Here is an 18,918-nt window from a genome sequence, read left to right on the forward strand (position 1 = left end):
GTTACCATTAAGCCTTTTCCACATAGGATCATAATTGGAAGAGTGGTTATAAAAAAATGATTCTTCTTTCTGTGATTCAATATTCGTTTAAGTGCTGAATGGTTTGGTTGGAGAAGCGAGTGGGAGGGAGGTAAAAAAAAAAAAAAAAAAAAGGGAAAATAGCAACAGGCGAAAAACAAGTGACATAAGAGCTTGGAATCTACTACTACCAACCCTAAAATTAGGCTGAGGGCTGCCCCAGGACTATTTGCAAGTTGTGATAAATAGTTTAATGTGAAGGACAGACACAGCGAGGCTCCTGAGAAATCCCTCGAACATGTCCTCGTCCGCAGAAACCGCTCTCCCATCACACGGCTCTGTTTTTATTGGGGGATGTTGAGCTGTTCCAAAACATTACGTCAGTTTTACTGTAACAGGGAACATGGCTACCAGGGAGGGAGAAGGGTCCAGCTGTATGAATCCACACACACATATTCTTACACACACACTCAGAGGACAGTAGTCCATTGTGCCGTCCTCCTAATTACATAACCAGGAAAAGTAGAGGGAAGCATAAAAACGCAGTCCAATGGGAAGAATCCTGCAGTAAATTAAATATCACAGGAAAATAACACCTCGTATAAACATACAGTAGAAGTCGAAGCGTACACTGAAATACAACTGTGGTGACGTGTCAGAGCAAACACTTGCTTTCAGGATCCCATGTCTCGGCCATAAAGCTCGTCCCGCTGCACAATCACACCACTGAAGTTGGCGCGTGAAGCTTTCGGCGCCGAGTTGTTTTGTTCAAACCTTAAATCCCTGGTAGACGTGGAGGAAGCTGGACGACCTGCGTACTCAATACTGACACATTCCTACTGATAGGAAGAACAGCGCATCAAGTTATTGTGATGGCTTCTGCACACATATTTACACAATGTTCATATAATTAGTCCCTATGTTTTCTCTCTCCTGCCTCTTTACATAATGACATGCAACGTCTTTAATTTTAGGAAAAATTGGAATAAAAAATGGAATAATTTCAGACAGTATTTAATAAAAAAAGACATTAAGGAACAATAATCATACAAATTAAAACACATCTGGTGAACAATGAGGACAACATTTGTAAGACAATAAAAAATCCTTTTGTTTCCTTCATTCCCTTGATGTGATAATAAAAAGACTTGACCACAAAGCCAGTCTGTGGTTCATTGACGCATTTATCTGATAACGTTTCCTATATTTCAATATTACGGACCCGGACTTTAACAAATCTAAAATAAAAAAAATGGCAAGCTAACTCGTCTACCTCAGCCTCTCCAGTAGATCCAGAGCCAGCGTGGCCCTCTGGTGCCGTAGCACCAGCCGGGCGTGCTCCATGGTGAAGGAGAACTGGGGCAGCGTAGGGAGGGAGTCCAGGGCCTGCTGGGAGCTGAGCGCCTCGGCTCGGGCCTGAGTCGACATTTGGTGGACCTGGTCCGGCCCTGCGACTCCTGAGGTCTGGGTCTGCTTGAAGGTCGGGATGAGGGAGCCGACGTGTCTGTGGAGCAGCTTCACCCACTGGACCGGCTCGGCCCACAGGTTCAGATCCCCCTTCTCGAACAGGAAGTCCTCTTCATCCTGGTCACAAGCATAATGAGAGTCTGGTTACTGGGATGTTCTAATCTATCTGCTGATGGTGAAATCTCATAAAATGTAGTGTCATCTTTACAGGCACCATGTGAAACCAACCAGAATCACAGGCCAAGAGCCTCAAGTGTTGATTTTACAGTTCGTGCATTAATGTCTTGCTTGTTCCATCCTGGCAGTTAACGGACAATCCCTGTTGGAGCCATAGAAAATGAAACCGTGACGGTCATCATGGTCATCCGTCATCCGTCATCAGTTTCACATCATAGCAAGAACATAACGTCTATAGTTGAATACCTGGAACTGTTTCTGTTTGTGATGTTCATGTACCACGGTGCAACAATGTTAGTTGAGGTCATGGAGACAAAGTGACGGCTTCTCACCAGACTGGACGCTTCGTCTGCAGCTCCCGCTTCCTCGTTGGCTTCTTCGTCTCCCAGCAGCCACTCTGTCAGAGCGAGGACGCCCGTTGGTACCTGTCGCCACAGCTCAAACAACCGACACAGGAGCCCCACGCCAGAGTCCAGGGCTACCGGAGGACACACGGACACAGCGGTCACATCTGAGGACAGAAGAGGACACATGTTTATACAAAGTCTGTAAACCAAAAATAGTCAACAGTCACACAGCAAAAGGAGTAATGTGACTGTGTCAAGTTTTCCCACCGTTTACCCAATTCACACGACATCTTCTGCAGATGTCATTAGGTGACTGTGTCAGCTGAGCAGAGGTTGAACTTATGGTTGCTTCACCTTTAGTCTTAAGTTCAGCTCAGAGGACCTCTGCCCTGAGATCTGAGGTTATGCTCAAGCTCATAATGAGGTAAGAGGTCCGGGAGACAACCGAGGCAGAAAAAAACCCAGCAAAATTGTGGTCGATAAAAAGGTTTTCTGAGCGGAAGATGCAGAGTGCAGGACTGGGTTGCATCAGCTGTTTGTAACACTATCACTTGGCCTGTTCACACCTAGCATTGAGATCTGATCACTCAAACCACATTCTTCTAGCAGTGTGTTCGTGAAAGTGACCTGGGCCACATTGAAGAACCGCCTATTCAACTGACGTCTTCTGCGGAAGTACACACTCACTCGTGCGCCAGCTGGCTTTGTCCACAACGTCTGAACATTTTGAAAAATATGGAAAATGTGTGTTTCTGTAATAATGCAGTTTAGAATGAGTGGGGAATATCCATTGTACGCTAACTTAACCATCATTATTTGATCATGTATTCAAAGTTATTGGTGTAATGTTTTGTAATTTAAATAATAATATAAGTAATATTATCTCTTTTCAATCTAAACAGGTCACATATTAGCAAGCTGACATTCATTTTTGTCATTAAGCTAAGTTAGCTGACAGTTATACCTAACAGTTAATAAGTGTTAATGTTTAGTAAAAACTCATCTCTACGAAATTATTTAGTGTTTTAATTTAGTGATCTAGTGTAAATCTCTACTTAGCAAACACGCACACCGATCAGCCATAACATTAACAACATTATGACCACTGACAGGTGAAGTGAATAACATGGATTATCTCGTTACAATGGCACCTGGCAGTGGGGGGGGATATATCAGGCAGCAAGTGAACATTTTGTCCTTGAAGTTGATGTGTTGGAAGCAGAAAAAATGGGCAAGCGTCAGGATGTGAGCGACTTTGACAAGGGCCAAATTGTGATGGCTAGACGACTGGGTCAGAGCATCTCCAAAACTGCAGCTCTTGTGAGATGTTCCCGGTCACGGTGCCCATGCAGGCCTAATGTTATGGCTGATCGGTGTATGTTACGGTATAGCTAGGCTAGGTTTGAATTTCAGAGGAGCTAGTGCTTTTTTCCTAGTATTAATCACCTCTAAAATGATTATGATAGTTACTGGATTGTTATGTGATCTGTAAATCAATAGAATAGTGGATTCTTTTAGTGCCCAAACTGAAACTCTGGTTAGTGCACAATGCCTTTGCTTGGCTTAAACATATAACAGATGAGTGAAGAACCCTGCATTCAGTCTGTGTCTGTGAGGCTGGATCTCTCTGTGTGTTTACATGCATGCAAGTCACACCAAATTCATGCTGGCAGTCTGCAGTCACCTGACGTTTTAAAAACCATGTTAAAGAGCGCCTGGTTTCTTAAGATAAGCCTGGTTAGCACGGCTAGATTTCCGCTGGAGAAACCAGATTTCTCTACAGTACACACAGGTTTCTAACTCCAAGAGTGGATGTGCATGACGTAGACCCAGCTTGTGGAGTACCGTGTGATGCGGTGGCATGAAAGGAAAAACCATTACCCGTAGTGGTGTGTCCCTGTATCCAAAATAATTAAATCTAAAGTCTGACTAAAACTCTAACTGAAATAAATAATTCTAAATAAGTCCGTTTCCACAGCTGAACAGTGGAGTTTTTGTAAAATTCAGATGCAGGAAAAAATGTGTGTGTCTGTCGCAGCGCCGTAAGCCCAAAGACGAGGGTTAAAAAACCCTCTTCAGGCTGAAGGATTATCAAGTATGAAATAAATATTTGACAGAAATCTGATTACTGAACACCTGCATGTACAGCCTTTCCACCTTCACCTGATTTACCACCATAACCTTGTGTTCATGTGGAGCTTAAATGATGCCTGGCTGACTGTATGATCCAAACTCAGTGTGAGTGTGTGCATGTCTCTGGGCTTGGGCGGCCTTCTGGGAAACAAAACTATAACTCATATAACCGACCACGATCAGGGTGTGTATGAGTGGATTCAAAACGACTCTGCACGTTGCACCAGTATGCGCATGCACACGCAGTAAGTGCCCTTACACTTCCTGTTTATGTGTTAATGAATGGATGAAAGGATTGCCCGCATATGTGAATAGGATGTTCCATGTGGACTTGTGACTAAATAAATTATGTTTTTTAGTAGTCTTCTACAAATAGTCCTCTGTCGCCACACACATATCCAGAGGCAGGCCCGTCATACTCGCAGGGTTGTACACAAGAGTGGAGGAAGTGCGAGCGCAAGGACACACACACACTTCAAACGGAGGGAAAACATAACGTATGACTTCATTTAACGACTCCAGTTGTCCACGCAGCAACTATCTGACACAGAGGTTGTGTGTTGTTCTCCCACCTTGACCATCCTCACCACAGCTGACACCCAGATAACACCCGAGACTTCAAAAGGCTTTGAGAGACACTAGCCAAAACACTACCACTATGGGAAGACAGACCCCCATCAGCACACATACAGTATAAAACACACACACACAGGCAGGGTCGGGATTGTTTTTCCTCTTCAGAGAGGAGGCGTAAAATCGGAGCAGAGCCTGAAGTCTGAGCGGAGAGTGGAACCCGCTCTGTGAACATTAGAGGCTGCTGATTGTACCGTATTAGAGGAGATTTAAGAGTTTAGGAGCTTGAGTGACAAATTCCTTTCTTTACCAAGAAGCCGCCTCTCTCTGGGACGGCCCGGCCTCTGATGTCAAGCCTTTACAGTCCCCCCCCCCCACCACCCCCACGAACGTTAAGGGACATAATAGGAAATTTTAGCTGCATTCAATTTATCTGCTTTTCTACGGAGGTTTCACACATCGCTTAACGCGATTTTCCTCCCGGAGCTTTTGGCGCAAAATGCTCAGTTTCTCAAGGGGATTGTCTTTCACCCTGTTACTGGTATGTGTGTTGGGTGTGTGAGTATGTGTGTGTGCTGGCATGAGTTTAGTCCTAAGCTGGTATTGTTTGCGTTTGTGTGAGTACATGTTAGACAATCTTGTCTCTGCAAATGACAACATCAGTGCCAGTGGGTGAATGAATGGGTGAGTAGGATGGGGTTTGTGTGTGTGTGTGTGTGTGTGTGTGTGTGTGTGTGTGTGTAGTGCAATTGGCATCCACTGGCACACACTCCATGCACTGGCACACTCATAGTACATGTGAGCTGGGCAGGGCTCTGTGTGAGGGGAAAACTTAACCTTGTGCCACTTGTGGAAACAGTATAACAGTTGTACCATTCTGAGATCTTTGGTTGCCTTGTTAGAGACTCTGGCAACCTCGTTTTTAGAAAAAGATTTATATGTAATCCTTTATCCTTTATCGTTCACACACTATCATCTGCCAACAATCAACTTATAAAGCTATAAGCTGCGTCTCAGTCCTGTATGCTAATTCATAGCTGGTTTCGATCATAAGGGGTAATCACACAAGTGATAACACAATGAGACAAAGAGACCACAGCTGAGCCAGTGGTTCTGTGAGGCTGTACCATAGATTGTATGTATAGATGGACGACATGTCTCCACTTCCTCCCTCTGTGCAAAAGTGAAGCCAAAATATTTGACGCTGGAGCCACAGTAGCCATAGATTCCGCCTGAGCCAATCACGAGCCGAGCACGGCCGCAGCTTGTTAGTGTTAGCCACCTAGCTGCTAATTCATGACAATTTCAATTGACTTGGCCTGGAACTACTGTCAAAACTTTACATTTTTTAATACAGAAGAAGAGGTGGAGCTGTTGTGGTCTCGGGGGTTTAAGGAACAGATCATGAATCGCAACATCGCACAATGTTCCTGCGACCCAATATCCATGGTTGGAGTCTGGCAGAAGACCATCGTTGCATTATCCCGCTCTCTCCCATTATTTTTATCGTTATCTCTCTACTGTCAGATCTCTAATAAAAGGTATAAAATAGCCAAACATTTAAAAAAAAAAAGTAAAAAGAAAAGTGTGTGCTGTCTCATACAAAACTAAAGTAATCTAATCTTGTATTGTTCACTTCCTTCACTGTTTCAGCCAGATTATCTGATTGTGTCGTATACATCTAGTATTCTGTGTAGTTGACTTTTCCTTCACATTAGTTTTTATTTTCACAGACTGAACACAGAATGATGGGGTGCGTCCATGTTTACTACAACGCAAAACTCACATAAACTACATTTAAATAATCCCCAAATCCTTGATGAACAAAAAAATAGGAGAGATGAAGTAAATGTATAATTTGTTAAGGATGTATGTGAATAAATGTGCTGAATCGTGGAAGTGATTATAAACTAGTACAATATATATGATGGTAACAATATCTTCGGTTGTTAGCTGGCTTTTGAACATCGAGGTTTTGCACCCTGCAGCAGCCTCATTGTGTCTGATCAACAGTCCTGTCATTAAAGTCACTGAATTAAATTAAGAGAGTGAAGAGACCTTCGCTGTTCAGTAAATCCTCACTGAGCCGCTGCAGCTGGGGGGTGTCAGATGTCCCATTGAGCGGAGGAGGAGGAGGGGGAGGATAAGGGGTGGTGGGTTTCGGCGGGCTGTCAGGACAGTGAAATGAGAGAAAACACTTCCCGCCCCGCTCTCTTCCACTCGCTGGTGTCATCATGTTCACTGTATTGGGAGCTCATTCCTCTGCTCAGCCACCCACATCTGAGGGATTTGGGTTAGAAGAAATCCCCGCCTCAACTACGCCCAACCCACCTGGGGGCTGTTACCTGCCCGACGGACCACCGTACGGGTCCCTCACAGCCTGGACAAAGACGGCCTGTCCAACAGAGGCTGCCAAGATCTATATATGCAGGATTTAATCTGTTATCAGATGGGCGTTAAGGCTTCTGAAAATCCATTTTATTAAGCTTAAAAGAGCATCATGGTAGCAAGAAAACAAAGACTTTCAGTTGCAAAAAAACAGACAAGATTTCCCCCCTAACAACACCCAAAACACCCACATCATTAACCTTCATTAAAGCTCAAAGAAACACTCGTTCTTTCTCACACAGTGCATGTGCTACAGACGCTGCAGTGGAGCCGAGACACCAGGAAGCAGAGGTGTGAGATAGAGGTGTGAAATAAAAACACACACTTTACAGCCCCGACTTCCTCTGGTGGTTGACGAGAAACAGGAGACCAAGAACAACAACAACAACAACAACATCAGCAACAGGTAACATTACCATAAAAATAATACAGTACAAAACGTAGTGAATGGTGAGCATTACCATAGAAATAATGGTCTGAGGTTATGCTAGCAGTCGGAGCTCACTGTAGCAGCATCTGTCATGAAGCACAGTCGGTGGTTAGTTCACTCAAAGGATCAAATACAAGTGAATGGCTGCCTCGACAGGGAGCCACCAGAGGCCGTCTCTATCATGGAAACACCATCATCACCTGAGGTGGTTTTGTTTCCTATCAGACACAAATCAAAGAGCACCTACAGGTCATGGTAGTGTTGTGACTACATTGGTAAAAGTAAGTTTTTGCCTGTAAATTATCTGCTTTGTTGATCAGGTCATCAGATCAAGCAGCAACTGAGTGGATTTTTTCCACATGATATTAAACGAGGAATCCCAGAAAATTTCACAATAAAGCATTTTCAACTGACGACTGTATTTATTTGACTTGGACTCTTGGGTGAGTGGAGTTCACAGCACTTTTCAGACATGGAATATGCAGTAGGGTAAAACAAGAATAGTCAAAATTGAAGCACCAGAGGCTGAGATATCCTGACTTTTAGTCCCTAGTATGAGACGAGCTACAAAAATGCTAGAACATTCCCACAATGCAACACAATAGCATTTTTCATTAGTAAACCCCTGATTATGTCATAATTACATAAGTTACATAGTTACATTTTTAACATTTGGAAAGCTCCTCCAGATCCACAAAAAAAATTATTCGACTGCTTTCACAGGCTGAGTAGTCCTGCAAAAGTGCTTCACATACAGCGTCACCTAACTCTAGCCCATCAAAGACAAAAGAAAAAAAAAACTATAGACTTATCGGCTCGTTCACACTGTTTTGTGGTTTACTGAACTAATCGTAATCTCTTTGTACGAAGGAGGTGATAATTGAGTGATACATTTAGAGAGTAAAAAGACAAACAAGATGTGTCTTTAAAGGTGCTAAATTCGATATTCAGAGGGATTGTCTCCATGGGGTTCTCAACATGGCGCCGGCTGAACCAGTGGCTTGCAGCTAAAGGTGCTAACAGCGCTAACAGTGCAAACTGCAACAGTACTGACAGAGATAACAGTGTTAACCTGGGGGGGACGAGAGGGTAGGTGCGGCGCTGTCAGTTGGGACGGCGTTATCTGCTATAACCGGCGTATAAGAACAGGATGGATGGACATGGTAGATTCGCACAGGACTAAGAGGTCATACTAGTCTTGTGCAAATAGGGTTTAAGTGAACTTTGCTGATGAAGTCAACTCCACAAAGTGAAAAGTGAAAGTTAAAGTGAAAGTCAAACGGCCTCCAACTATCAGATGTAGGTCTGTTTCTAACTGTTGCACAATCACAGAGGATGTAGAATGAGGCCGACTCAGTATCACACAGTTAGATTGTGAAATAGCCACACCAAGGAAATACTCTGCACTCCTATTTTATCTTCAAAACACATCACAATCAAGTGTTACAACCCACAGCTGTACTGCACTGAATACAATACACACACACACTTGAACACAGCCTGCAGACACCAGTCATTACTGCAGACATGTGATTTTATTTCACACCACACCAAATCATTAAAATCTCATTCCACACGCTGCCTTTCCACTGAAAGATGGCAAAAGCAGCAAAAAACACCATTTCTGTTTGTGTGTTTTCACTGGAGGGTGAAATAACAGCTTATTTATTCCAAAAGTAAAGGTTAAAGCTGCAAATCAAAAGTAATTCTCTGTTAGCAGCATGTGCCTCCAGTTCTCTGTGTATTTCATAGATTCTTCTTAAATTAGTGACACGTGACACTTTCTTCAGTTCTTGTTGAGCGATTCCTCCGACATAGACCAACACAAAGCCAGGTTTGATGGTTGAGTGAGTGTTGTGCTAAAATGGGACGAGGTCTGTTTAATGAGTGTCCTGCAGCCCCGTCAGGTCGCTCACTTCCATTCATCTGCGTCATCCACTGTAAATGAGTGAACCGGGGGGGAGGAGACGTGAATGGTATATTCTGCACAGGCGTGCAGCTTTACAGTAAGAAAAGTAGGTTACTCCAGGCGAGGTTGGTGGATAATGATTCACTTTGAACGGCCTGGAAAACAGTGAGTGAGGCCGCTACTGCATTTTTAAAAACACTACTTCATTATGGAGGATAAAACAGAAGGAAGGAAAGGGACTTGATGTATATATCGATGGAAAGTTTGCATCATTAAAAGGAATAGTTCGACATTTTAGGAAATAACGTTTTTAACTTTCTGGCAGAGACTTAAGGCTTTTGCACACGAAGTGTATTTTTGTACTTATATTTATTATTACGTGTGGATAGCGCTAGTCCCAAACGGGGCTAATTAATGAATGAATGACATTAGCAGGAAGCTATCGTTTAGCTGCCTAGAGCAAAATCACTAATCTTTCCTACATCCTTTGTTTTGCGTCCATCCCTGATTCCAAGTTGTTCTACAATCACCTGCCACAATCTATCTTTGAATTCTGCATCTCTGTATTCTTTTATTTATTTAACGTAAAGTCCTTAGTGCTGGGAGACGACGTGAATGTTTATCATGACACTTTGGATGATGACGTTTGAATGGACGGTGGCTCTAAGTGGTCAAACAACCCTCTTTTGCTTTTAGACAGATGCGAAGAGAAGAACTGTTCCGAAAATCAGATTTATTTTTAAACGTGACAATTTTGGACAAAAAATACAGACTTGGTGTCCAAAGGCCTTCAGTCTACATCCACACTAATGCAACGATCTCTCATAAGCGTTTTAGCACAGTTTCAGAAATAATCTCCGTCCATACTAACACGCCTGAAAATGCATTTCACATGACCATTCATGTACACTGGGCATGCACCTGCTGGTGTAAACAGGATAATGCTGCTGGACACGGGAATTGTCACAAATTGCTTGAATAATAGTTTGCCTCCTATGCATATTGGCAGTAGTAGCATTATGTAATGCAGAATTTAACAGCTGCTAGCATAGACAACAAGGTCAGCAACGCTTGTAACTTGTTATCCATGTTGAATTTACCACTGTGAAAGGGTCACGGCACAGGGGCGTGACCAATCAGGGAAGGACACGTCGTGACTGATTAGAGCCAATCAGGAAGCGAATGTGGGTGTCTGCGTCATTGTTTTCAAAAGTCTCCGTTTCTGCTCGTCCCGACTAAAACACAACTCTGGAGATTTCAAACTAAAACAAGCTCAGCATAAACATATAAAAACATATTAGTGTGGATGTATGTAGCCTCTCTTCTGGGCGGAGATAAAGGATCCTCCAGGGTAAAAAGGTTTAAGTATTCGTCTTAATATGAACTGAATCGTGACTTGACGGCTCTGCTCAGCAGCACTTTATCACGGCTGCCATCACACTGGTTTGACATCTTTTAACGGACAGATACATGTTTTTTTTAATTGGTTATTTGCTTGAACTGCTGTGATTAATGTCCCATGTCCTCTTGTATGTTGTGTTTGTCCTCTACGGTAAACCAAATTTACCCTCGAGGGATGATAAAGATGAAATGAACCAACTGAATAACTTATTTGTAGCTCCGTTTTGTCTTCCCAATCTGAATAGTAATCAGTGCCCTCTTACACACTGCCGTCCCATCCAAATCCCTCTGTGCTCTATATATAAAGTGATCCCTGTGTTCCTGCCTGAGTCTGTCACAGTGCTGGAGGTCCAACGAGGGCGAGTGGAGTTTGATTTCAGACCCAATTAGCCTGGAGGTATTTGGGTGGTGGTGGTGATGCTGGTGGAGGGTGGGGGGGTGTTGGAGGGTGGGATGGGGTTAAATTAGATTTGCTCTTCCTGTCCAGGACAATGACTCCACTGTAGTTGACAGAAGAAGAGTTTCAATGAACCTGAGCTTAATTTCTCTCCCACACACTAAACAGCTTTATTTGGATTTTACCTGGTTTAAAATCAAAGGACCAGTTTGTCAGAGTAAAAGAGAAAAATGCTCATATTTTACGTGAAACGAAAACGTTGCAAAGTATTCACACACATTATTAAAAGGCAAGCTGAGTCCTATTCTAACTTAGTGATGAAAGAACTAAGGCTGCAGCTAACGATTACTGTCATTGTCGATTAATCGATAAGTTGTTTGGTCTATAAAATGTCAGAAAATGGTGAAAAATGTCAATCAGTGTTTCCCAAAGCCCAAGATGACGTTCTCAAATGTCTTGTTTTGTCCACAACTCAAAGATATTCAGTTTACTGTCATAGAGGATTAAAGAAACCAGACAATATTCACATTTAAGGAGCTGGAATCAGAGAATTTTGACTTTTTTTTCTTAAAAAAATGACTCAAACCGATTAATCGATTATCAAAATAGTTGCCGATTAATTTAATAGTTGACAACTAATCGATTAATCGTTGGAGCTCTAGAAAGAATATACAGTATATCCCTCTACTTAAAACCCGATACACTGAAGGCTTCAAACTACTCTAGAGCTTTCACCAACAGTTGAAGGAATAGTTCAACATTTGTGTGTGTGTGTGTTTCAGAAACCCGTCTCTGTTCCCACATCTCTGCCTGCCCTCCATATCAAAGGGCCAGGAGTCGTCGCCTCCATCTGAAGCAGCTAACACCTCAGATACTTGACTCTGCAACCAGCAGGTCATAAAACACACACACACACACACATCACACACACACACACACACACTATGGGCAGACTAGCGGACTGGCTGGCCTGCAGGGGATGGGAAAGATACACACAAATACACTCACACACACACACACTCACAGTGACCTGCATACACACAAACCAAACACACAGTGTTGTTTTTCCATCGGCACAGCATTGCACTATATAGCGATGGTGTCGAATAGCATGCCAGGCTATTCCGTTTCTATTTCCTTGGCGCTCTGACAGCAGAGAGTTAATGTGCTGACCTGAGATATTATGCAGGTCACTAAGCCAAAGGTATCACTACCAGAATACAACTCAAGGTCTCGGCCATGGTGGGCGACCTCCAGGTCTGGAAAGTGAAGCCAATGCAGAAGTGCCTTAAACTTGCATTCTTTCCAATAGCCAGCAAGGGGCGACTCCTCTGGTTGCAAAAAGTAGTCTGATTATATAGAAGTCTATGAGAAAATGAGCCTACTTCTCACTTGATTTATTACCTCAGTAAACATTGTAAACATGAGTTTATGGTCTCAATCGCTAGTTTCAAGTCTTCTTCAATACAGCATGATGTTCATTTAGTAAATTATGGTCCCACTTAGAGTCAAATAGACCATAAAGCAGGGGATGCTTTAGGGTCGCTACCACGGCGTTGTCCAGTCTGGGAGTTGTCCATGTTTTCGTCGTACAACTTTAACCCTTTCAAAGTGTGTTTTCAGTTCATGAAAGTTAATTAGAACATTTTGGTCGCCTAAAAATGTCTTATTCTCGAGACAACTCAAAGCTTCAAAACAGCAGTCCACAAACCAATGGGTGAAGTCACGGTGACTACGTCCTCTTCTTATATAAAATCTATGTTCTGCCATGGTGGACAACAACTTTGATTACCACTTTAACCGTGTGTCACTCGAGCTCTTGAAAACGCTTTCCAAAATGTGACATGTACAAGAATTCCATTTTGGTGCAAACAGCATTAAAAAATCATTCAAAAAGTCTCTTTAACATTCACTCGTTATCACACAGTCGTACACTTCGACTTGTTCTCCTGGAGACAGCAGTAAGTGCGTTCATGCAATCCCGATGACTTCATTAAATGCCATACTGTAGCACTCCGAGTACCAAAACGTCCTCCCGGCTCACTGTCGTGTATTTAAATTTAGAAACATCACTTAAGTTTGAGCTCTCAAAGTAGAAAGATGACATATTTTTCCAATTGAAGGGTTTTGTTGTTGTTTTTTTACAGTCAGTGGGATGTCATTTCTTTTTGGGTTTTTCTGTTGTTTTTCATTTACATGAGGAATTCAACTTTTCTGGCCAAGTCACTCATTCATTTCATGCAAGCGTATCAATTTACCGCCTCATTTCTTCTGTCTGTGTTGTGCGCTGCATTCCTGCTGTGCGTACGACGCGTGTTAAAATAAAAAAACTAAAAAGGAATTCAGGGCAATTTTCATGAAAGTATGTTATTTTTTTTTGAGTGTCCTGGCTGGAGAGTGAAGTCACACAAAAGAACGGAGGCAAACGCTCGTTTCCCGCAGCGGAGACGTGTGTCTACAGGAGGAAATGTGCCAGTTTACGGTAAGTAATACACTCTCTCACACACACACAAACTGTAGTCTCCAAATGAGCAATGAATATGGATGGACAAAGGAGGATGCCCCCCACTCAAACACACATAAAGGACACCCACTCTGCAATTATGCCCATTGTGTTCTCTTCCTGTTGTAGAGAAAACCTCTCCATCTTAGTCATGTTGTTGAGCTCCTATCTGATTTTCAGCTGACAGCTTATCTGACCCTGTCTGGCCTTATGTACATAAACACATATAGAACACAAACACACACATTGACTCCTGGGATCTACACACTTTCAGGAGTTTTAAATGCGTTTCCTGGACCTTCAGATCATGAAACACTCTGCCTTTAATGGAAAAGTTTGGATTTTACCCGTAAATAAAAAAAAAGAAAACGTCCATTTCAGCCTCTAGCTGAAACAACCCCCATGATGACTCTGCTTTCCCGTCCATGAACAGCGTAGCCACGAGGAGCTGCAGAGACTTTTGAGGAGATGTTTTGCCGTCTCGTGTTATGTTATGAGATACTATCAGTGGCGACAGACACAATAAGGGTGGCTCCCGGAGGAAAGCTGGGAAAATACAGGAAATGAAGTGTTGTGAGGACGGGAAGTCGCACTATGGCTGTTTGTGAGGGGCACTTGAGAGCTGGCAGCTGTCAGTCCTCTGATAGTGTGTGTGGTGCTTCCGTGGGGGATGAGACTGCCATCAGTGTGTGTGTGTGTGTGTATACTAGAAAGAAACAGACCTCAGACATGCACCAAACAATGACACATAACCACACACAAACACACACACTTTTCACTCCTGCGTTCTAACTAGAAGTAGCGCCCTTCATTCCAGGAATGCTCCCCAACCCTTTCGCACGAAATGATGTCATCAACCCTCTTTAACATCAACATGTGTTGGTGGTGTTTTTCATGTGTGTGCGTGAGTCTGTTTATACATACTGTGGTCTTACACTGCTTTGGTATGTGCGTGTATCTGAGTGGGTGAGCATGTAAATCCCAAGTAAGTAAATGTGTATATTGTGTGTATAACTATGGTTGTGTAACGTGTTGCGCAGGAATATTAGTTAAAGGTCTTTTCCATTGGCAGTTTTGCTGCGCTGAGTCAAACTTTGCTGCGCTGATTTGCGTTACCATTACCAGATTTAGCGTAATGGCGTAATTTTAGAGTTGTGCCTATGGAGGACAGAATCTGCCAAAATCAAAAATCAATCAATAAATAAATAAACTCGATAAATAAATGTCATTAAATGTAGCAAAAACAATATTAAAAATAAATGTAGACGTTAATTAATTGATCAAATGTGATATAAATTGATATTCATGTTTTAATTTGCTTTTTTTTTATCTTTGTATTAATTCCCTTATTTAATTACTATTCTGTTTATTTTTTCCCTTTTATTTATTTATGTATTTATTTTCATTCATTTTTAAATATATTTATTTATTTTTGCATTTATTTTTTTATTTATTTATCTATTTTATATTTATTTTTATATGTATGTATTTATGCATTTACTTATGCACAATTTGATTTTGGCACGTTCCGTCCTCTACAAGTCTAACAATACTGTGGAGAGGAAGAGAACAAGCAGCAAAAATAATGCGTGACTGAATGAGTGCTTATTCATCGTTTTACAGATGCTCCTTTGTCCACTACACACACAGATGCAGATCCTGCTGTGCTGGGCTGACGTGCCGAATCAAACCGAGTCGAGCCAAGCCAGCACAAACCCACAAATCCCTATTAGTGTGTAATAACTGTTTGTGTGTGTTTGTACCTGTGCTGAGCAGAGGTGCTGGTACATTAGCGATGAAGTCAGAGGCTGAATCTCTGACATCCTGGTCTTCATCCTGCAGCAGCGTGAACAGACTCCTCCACAGCGACACAGTAGTGGACAGACCTGACAAACAAACACAGATTATAACTTGAGGCCAGAAAAATTAAGATTTCTGAAAGATTTTGACTTCACAACACATTTGTGTTCACATCAAAGTATTTATCTCGACTCTTGACGGGAGGTAAACATTTCATCAAGTGGTTCCATTACTGAGACTCACCCAGTGGCAGATGGCGGCTGGTCAGCACAGTGGCCGTACAGTTGACCAACACCTTGGCGGCCATTAGCTTCACCTCCCCCGGCTGCTCCACGCTGGAGCACGAGCACACCAGCGCCCCCCATTGATCTAAACAAGCCACTGCACTCGCATCCTAGATGATGGGTTAATCGGAAAAATACACTCAGGTAAAAGATTTACAGAGACATTTTTAGTTTATCAGTTCCTTCAGCGATGTTACTTCGGTCCCACAGAACGATCTGGACGAGCATCCAGTATCTTCCAGAGATGATTGGTTTACATCTGGTGCCTGAAATCTGCATTTGTTTTGTTTGTTCACTTTTTAAAATTATTTCTCACCCTTCTGTAAGCTTATAAGTATAATAAAAAACTCAGATGGTTCTCTCAGTATTCTTATTTTGGTCACATGTGATGATTTCTTGTTAAGAAACCATCTTATAAGGTTTCTGATCCTGAATTGATGCTTTTTTTTTTTTTAAATCTCCACTCACAAGAAGGAAAATTGGCTTACACTGGCTACAATGGTTGTTTGGTTTTAATGTTTAATAGTCAATGATTTTTAAAAACATTTACAGTCAAGTAGGGATGCACAATATGGATTTTCTCCAGCTGATACCAATAACCGATTATTACCTGCATCTCATGGCTGATAAGATAACCAATAATGTTATTTTTGCTTGTTCATAACCGCTAGTTTATGCACACCTGAAGGTAAGAAAGGCTAAGATGTTCAAATGTTCCATTATTTTTTCTGGTAAAGTGAATCAAAAAAACTTGTATCGCAAATTGCAATCACGTTATCTTCCTCTGAAACTGTGGCTCTCTAGTCACCGTGCTGTGCTTGTTCTTCTTCTCTGTATTTACTAGCGGATAGCAAACCAACTTTAAAAGGTGCAATGCCGCGTCAGGGCTCTTTCACCAGCCAGAAAAAACAAGGAAATGGAGAAGGAGGAGAGTGTGGCTGCATCTTGCCATGTTGTACAATCATGTCTCTTTCATCCGTCACAGCTAAAAGGGATTACTTAGGGACTGTTTTGACAGCAAGTTTTCAGGAGGGAGCAGGCGTTTTGGAGTCACACAGTTGCCTTCCTTTTCAAGGATTTATATTGGTATTGGCTTGTTGCATGCCATGGTGCACAGAGATCAGGGCACAATATATAATTTAAGACTCAGAAAACACAATCCTGATATTCATCATGCATCCCTACAGTCAATTGAATTATCAAAATTGAAAATTGAAGTGTGATAACAGAACTACACGAGTGAAAGAGTGTCAACTTTCCTCGTAGCGAGGTCAGTAAGCTGTTTATGCTAACTAAGCTACCAGAAACAGTTAAAACAAAACATCATTTGACTGATGGGTAGTAACAACCAATATCTTCTTCCTGTGCATTTGTGAATTGTTATTTTAACCAAAGGTTGCCAACACTTTTTCTATGGCTTTTCTATGAGACTATTAGGCACATAGTGGGTCTTTACCTGAGGGTTAGAGTTCACCAGTTGAACCACCAGTTGAGAGACCAGCGTCAGGGCAGCACAGTGGAGCTCCACACTAAAACACAACATCATAACACACCTGATACCAGCTTCCACATGTCCAAGAATAACTTGGTTAGTTTATTTTTAATGTTTGTCATTGGGGCTATACATCAGTAAACAAAAATGACTTTCACTTTCACATTGGTGGATCCACTTCACTCTTTGTCCAATACAATGGAGGTGAGAATCCATTTGGGTTGCTTAGAAGTACAGTCAATGAGTGTTTTTTTTTTATTTAATCCTTTAATTTTAGATATTAGTGCAGTGTGAAGGTCTGAAAATGATAATGTGCTCCTCAGGTCGTTCTGTGGAAACCGTTACGCACACACTCCCAACACCGTCAACTACACACACATCACTCAACTGTATTGACTTACAATCCACAAAGGAAGTGTGCTGGTACTCACCACTACATTATGGATCACAATAGACCGAGTGCCATTCAATCACAAGGTGGACAAGGGCAGCAAGCAACCCAATCTCACCCCTCCACGGCTCTAATCATAACCCTGGGGCCGCTCCAGAGGGAAAGTGGATCTGCGGGTCCAGAGATTGTGGCCAGGGAAAGCCTTTGCAGGGCTAAAAGCCTTTGTAATCCAATCCTTATTCAAGCCTGTATTCTCTTGTCGGGGTGAGAAAAGTACAGCGGTGGTTTGTCAAGGAAGGTGTGTGTCAATGCGTGTCAAAGGGTTTACAGTGTACGCACACACACACACACTGCTGGAACAGTGTGTGCCAAATCAGTTTGTGGTGAGAGGAGGGCCAGCGTCGCTCATAAACTCTCACAAAAATAATGGTTTCAGCCTGACAGGTGTGAATAATCTAATGACGCACTAATGACGGCCTTTCAGAGAACAAATATCAGCTTTCATCTATGTTTTTTTATTTTTAAAAACTACCAGTCTCTGATGATGGTGGACAATTCGATTGCCTAAATACTGCAATGACACACGAGCAACCACGCAAACACCCGCGCAGAAAGGGGCCATTAGTAAACTCCAGGTGTGCCCTGGTGCAGGTCTGAGGTGCAGCCAGTGAACCGGTGTGTCCCTCCTCCATGGACTCTGGCTCTGAATGGAGGCTTGACAGCCAGCCTGCCAACGCCGCGTCAGGGCTCTTTCACCAGCCAGAAAAAACAGGGAAATGGAGAAGGAGGAGAGTGTGGCTGCATCTTGCCATGTTGTACAATCATGTCTCTTTCATCCATCACAGCTAAAAGCTGGGCTGGGATTACTTAGGGACTGTTTTGACAGCAAGTTTTCAGGAGGGAGCAGGCGTTTTGGAGTCACACAGTTGCCTTCCTTTTTCCAGCATTTATATTGGTATTGGCCTGTTGCATGCCGTGGTGCACAGAGATCAGGGCACAATATATAATTTAAGACCCAGAATACACAATCCAAATGTTTACTGAACACGAATACATGCAGGAACATAATTAAAATTATCTAAAAAATGAAAAACATTGTATTTCCAGAGCAGTCTCACTTCTTATGGATTTATTTTAGCCATTTTACTGCCGTGGCTGTCGAGGTCGTAATGCCTCAACGATGTTTGGATGGATTGCCATGAAATTTG

At 42.4% G+C, this 18,918-nt stretch overlaps 1 protein-coding gene across 1 annotated transcript in view; it reads right to left on the reverse strand.

Annotated features, from left to right (window-relative positions):
- Positions 1 to 1,016: 1,016 nt before the first annotated feature.
- The window catches only part of thada (THADA armadillo repeat containing), a 108,974-nt gene continuing 91,072 nt past the window's right edge, over positions 1,017 to 18,918 (reverse strand). Inside the window, exons 34-38 of the mRNA XM_037782525.1 lie at positions 17,284 to 17,356; positions 15,787 to 15,937; positions 15,507 to 15,629; positions 1,995 to 2,173; positions 1,017 to 1,602 (exon numbers count right to left, since the gene is read on the reverse strand). Coding sequence (XP_037638453.1) covers positions 1,288 to 1,602; positions 1,995 to 2,173; positions 15,507 to 15,629; positions 15,787 to 15,937; positions 17,284 to 17,356 — 841 coding nt within the window. The 3' untranslated portion in view covers positions 1,017 to 1,287. The remainder of the gene's footprint in view (positions 1,603 to 1,994; positions 2,174 to 15,506; positions 15,630 to 15,786; positions 15,938 to 17,283; positions 17,357 to 18,918) is intronic.

This window comes from Sebastes umbrosus, chromosome 10 (genome assembly GCF_015220745.1).
Source record: "Sebastes umbrosus isolate fSebUmb1 chromosome 10, fSebUmb1.pri, whole genome shotgun sequence".
Classification (NCBI taxonomy): domain Eukaryota; kingdom Metazoa; phylum Chordata; class Actinopteri; order Perciformes; family Sebastidae; genus Sebastes; species Sebastes umbrosus.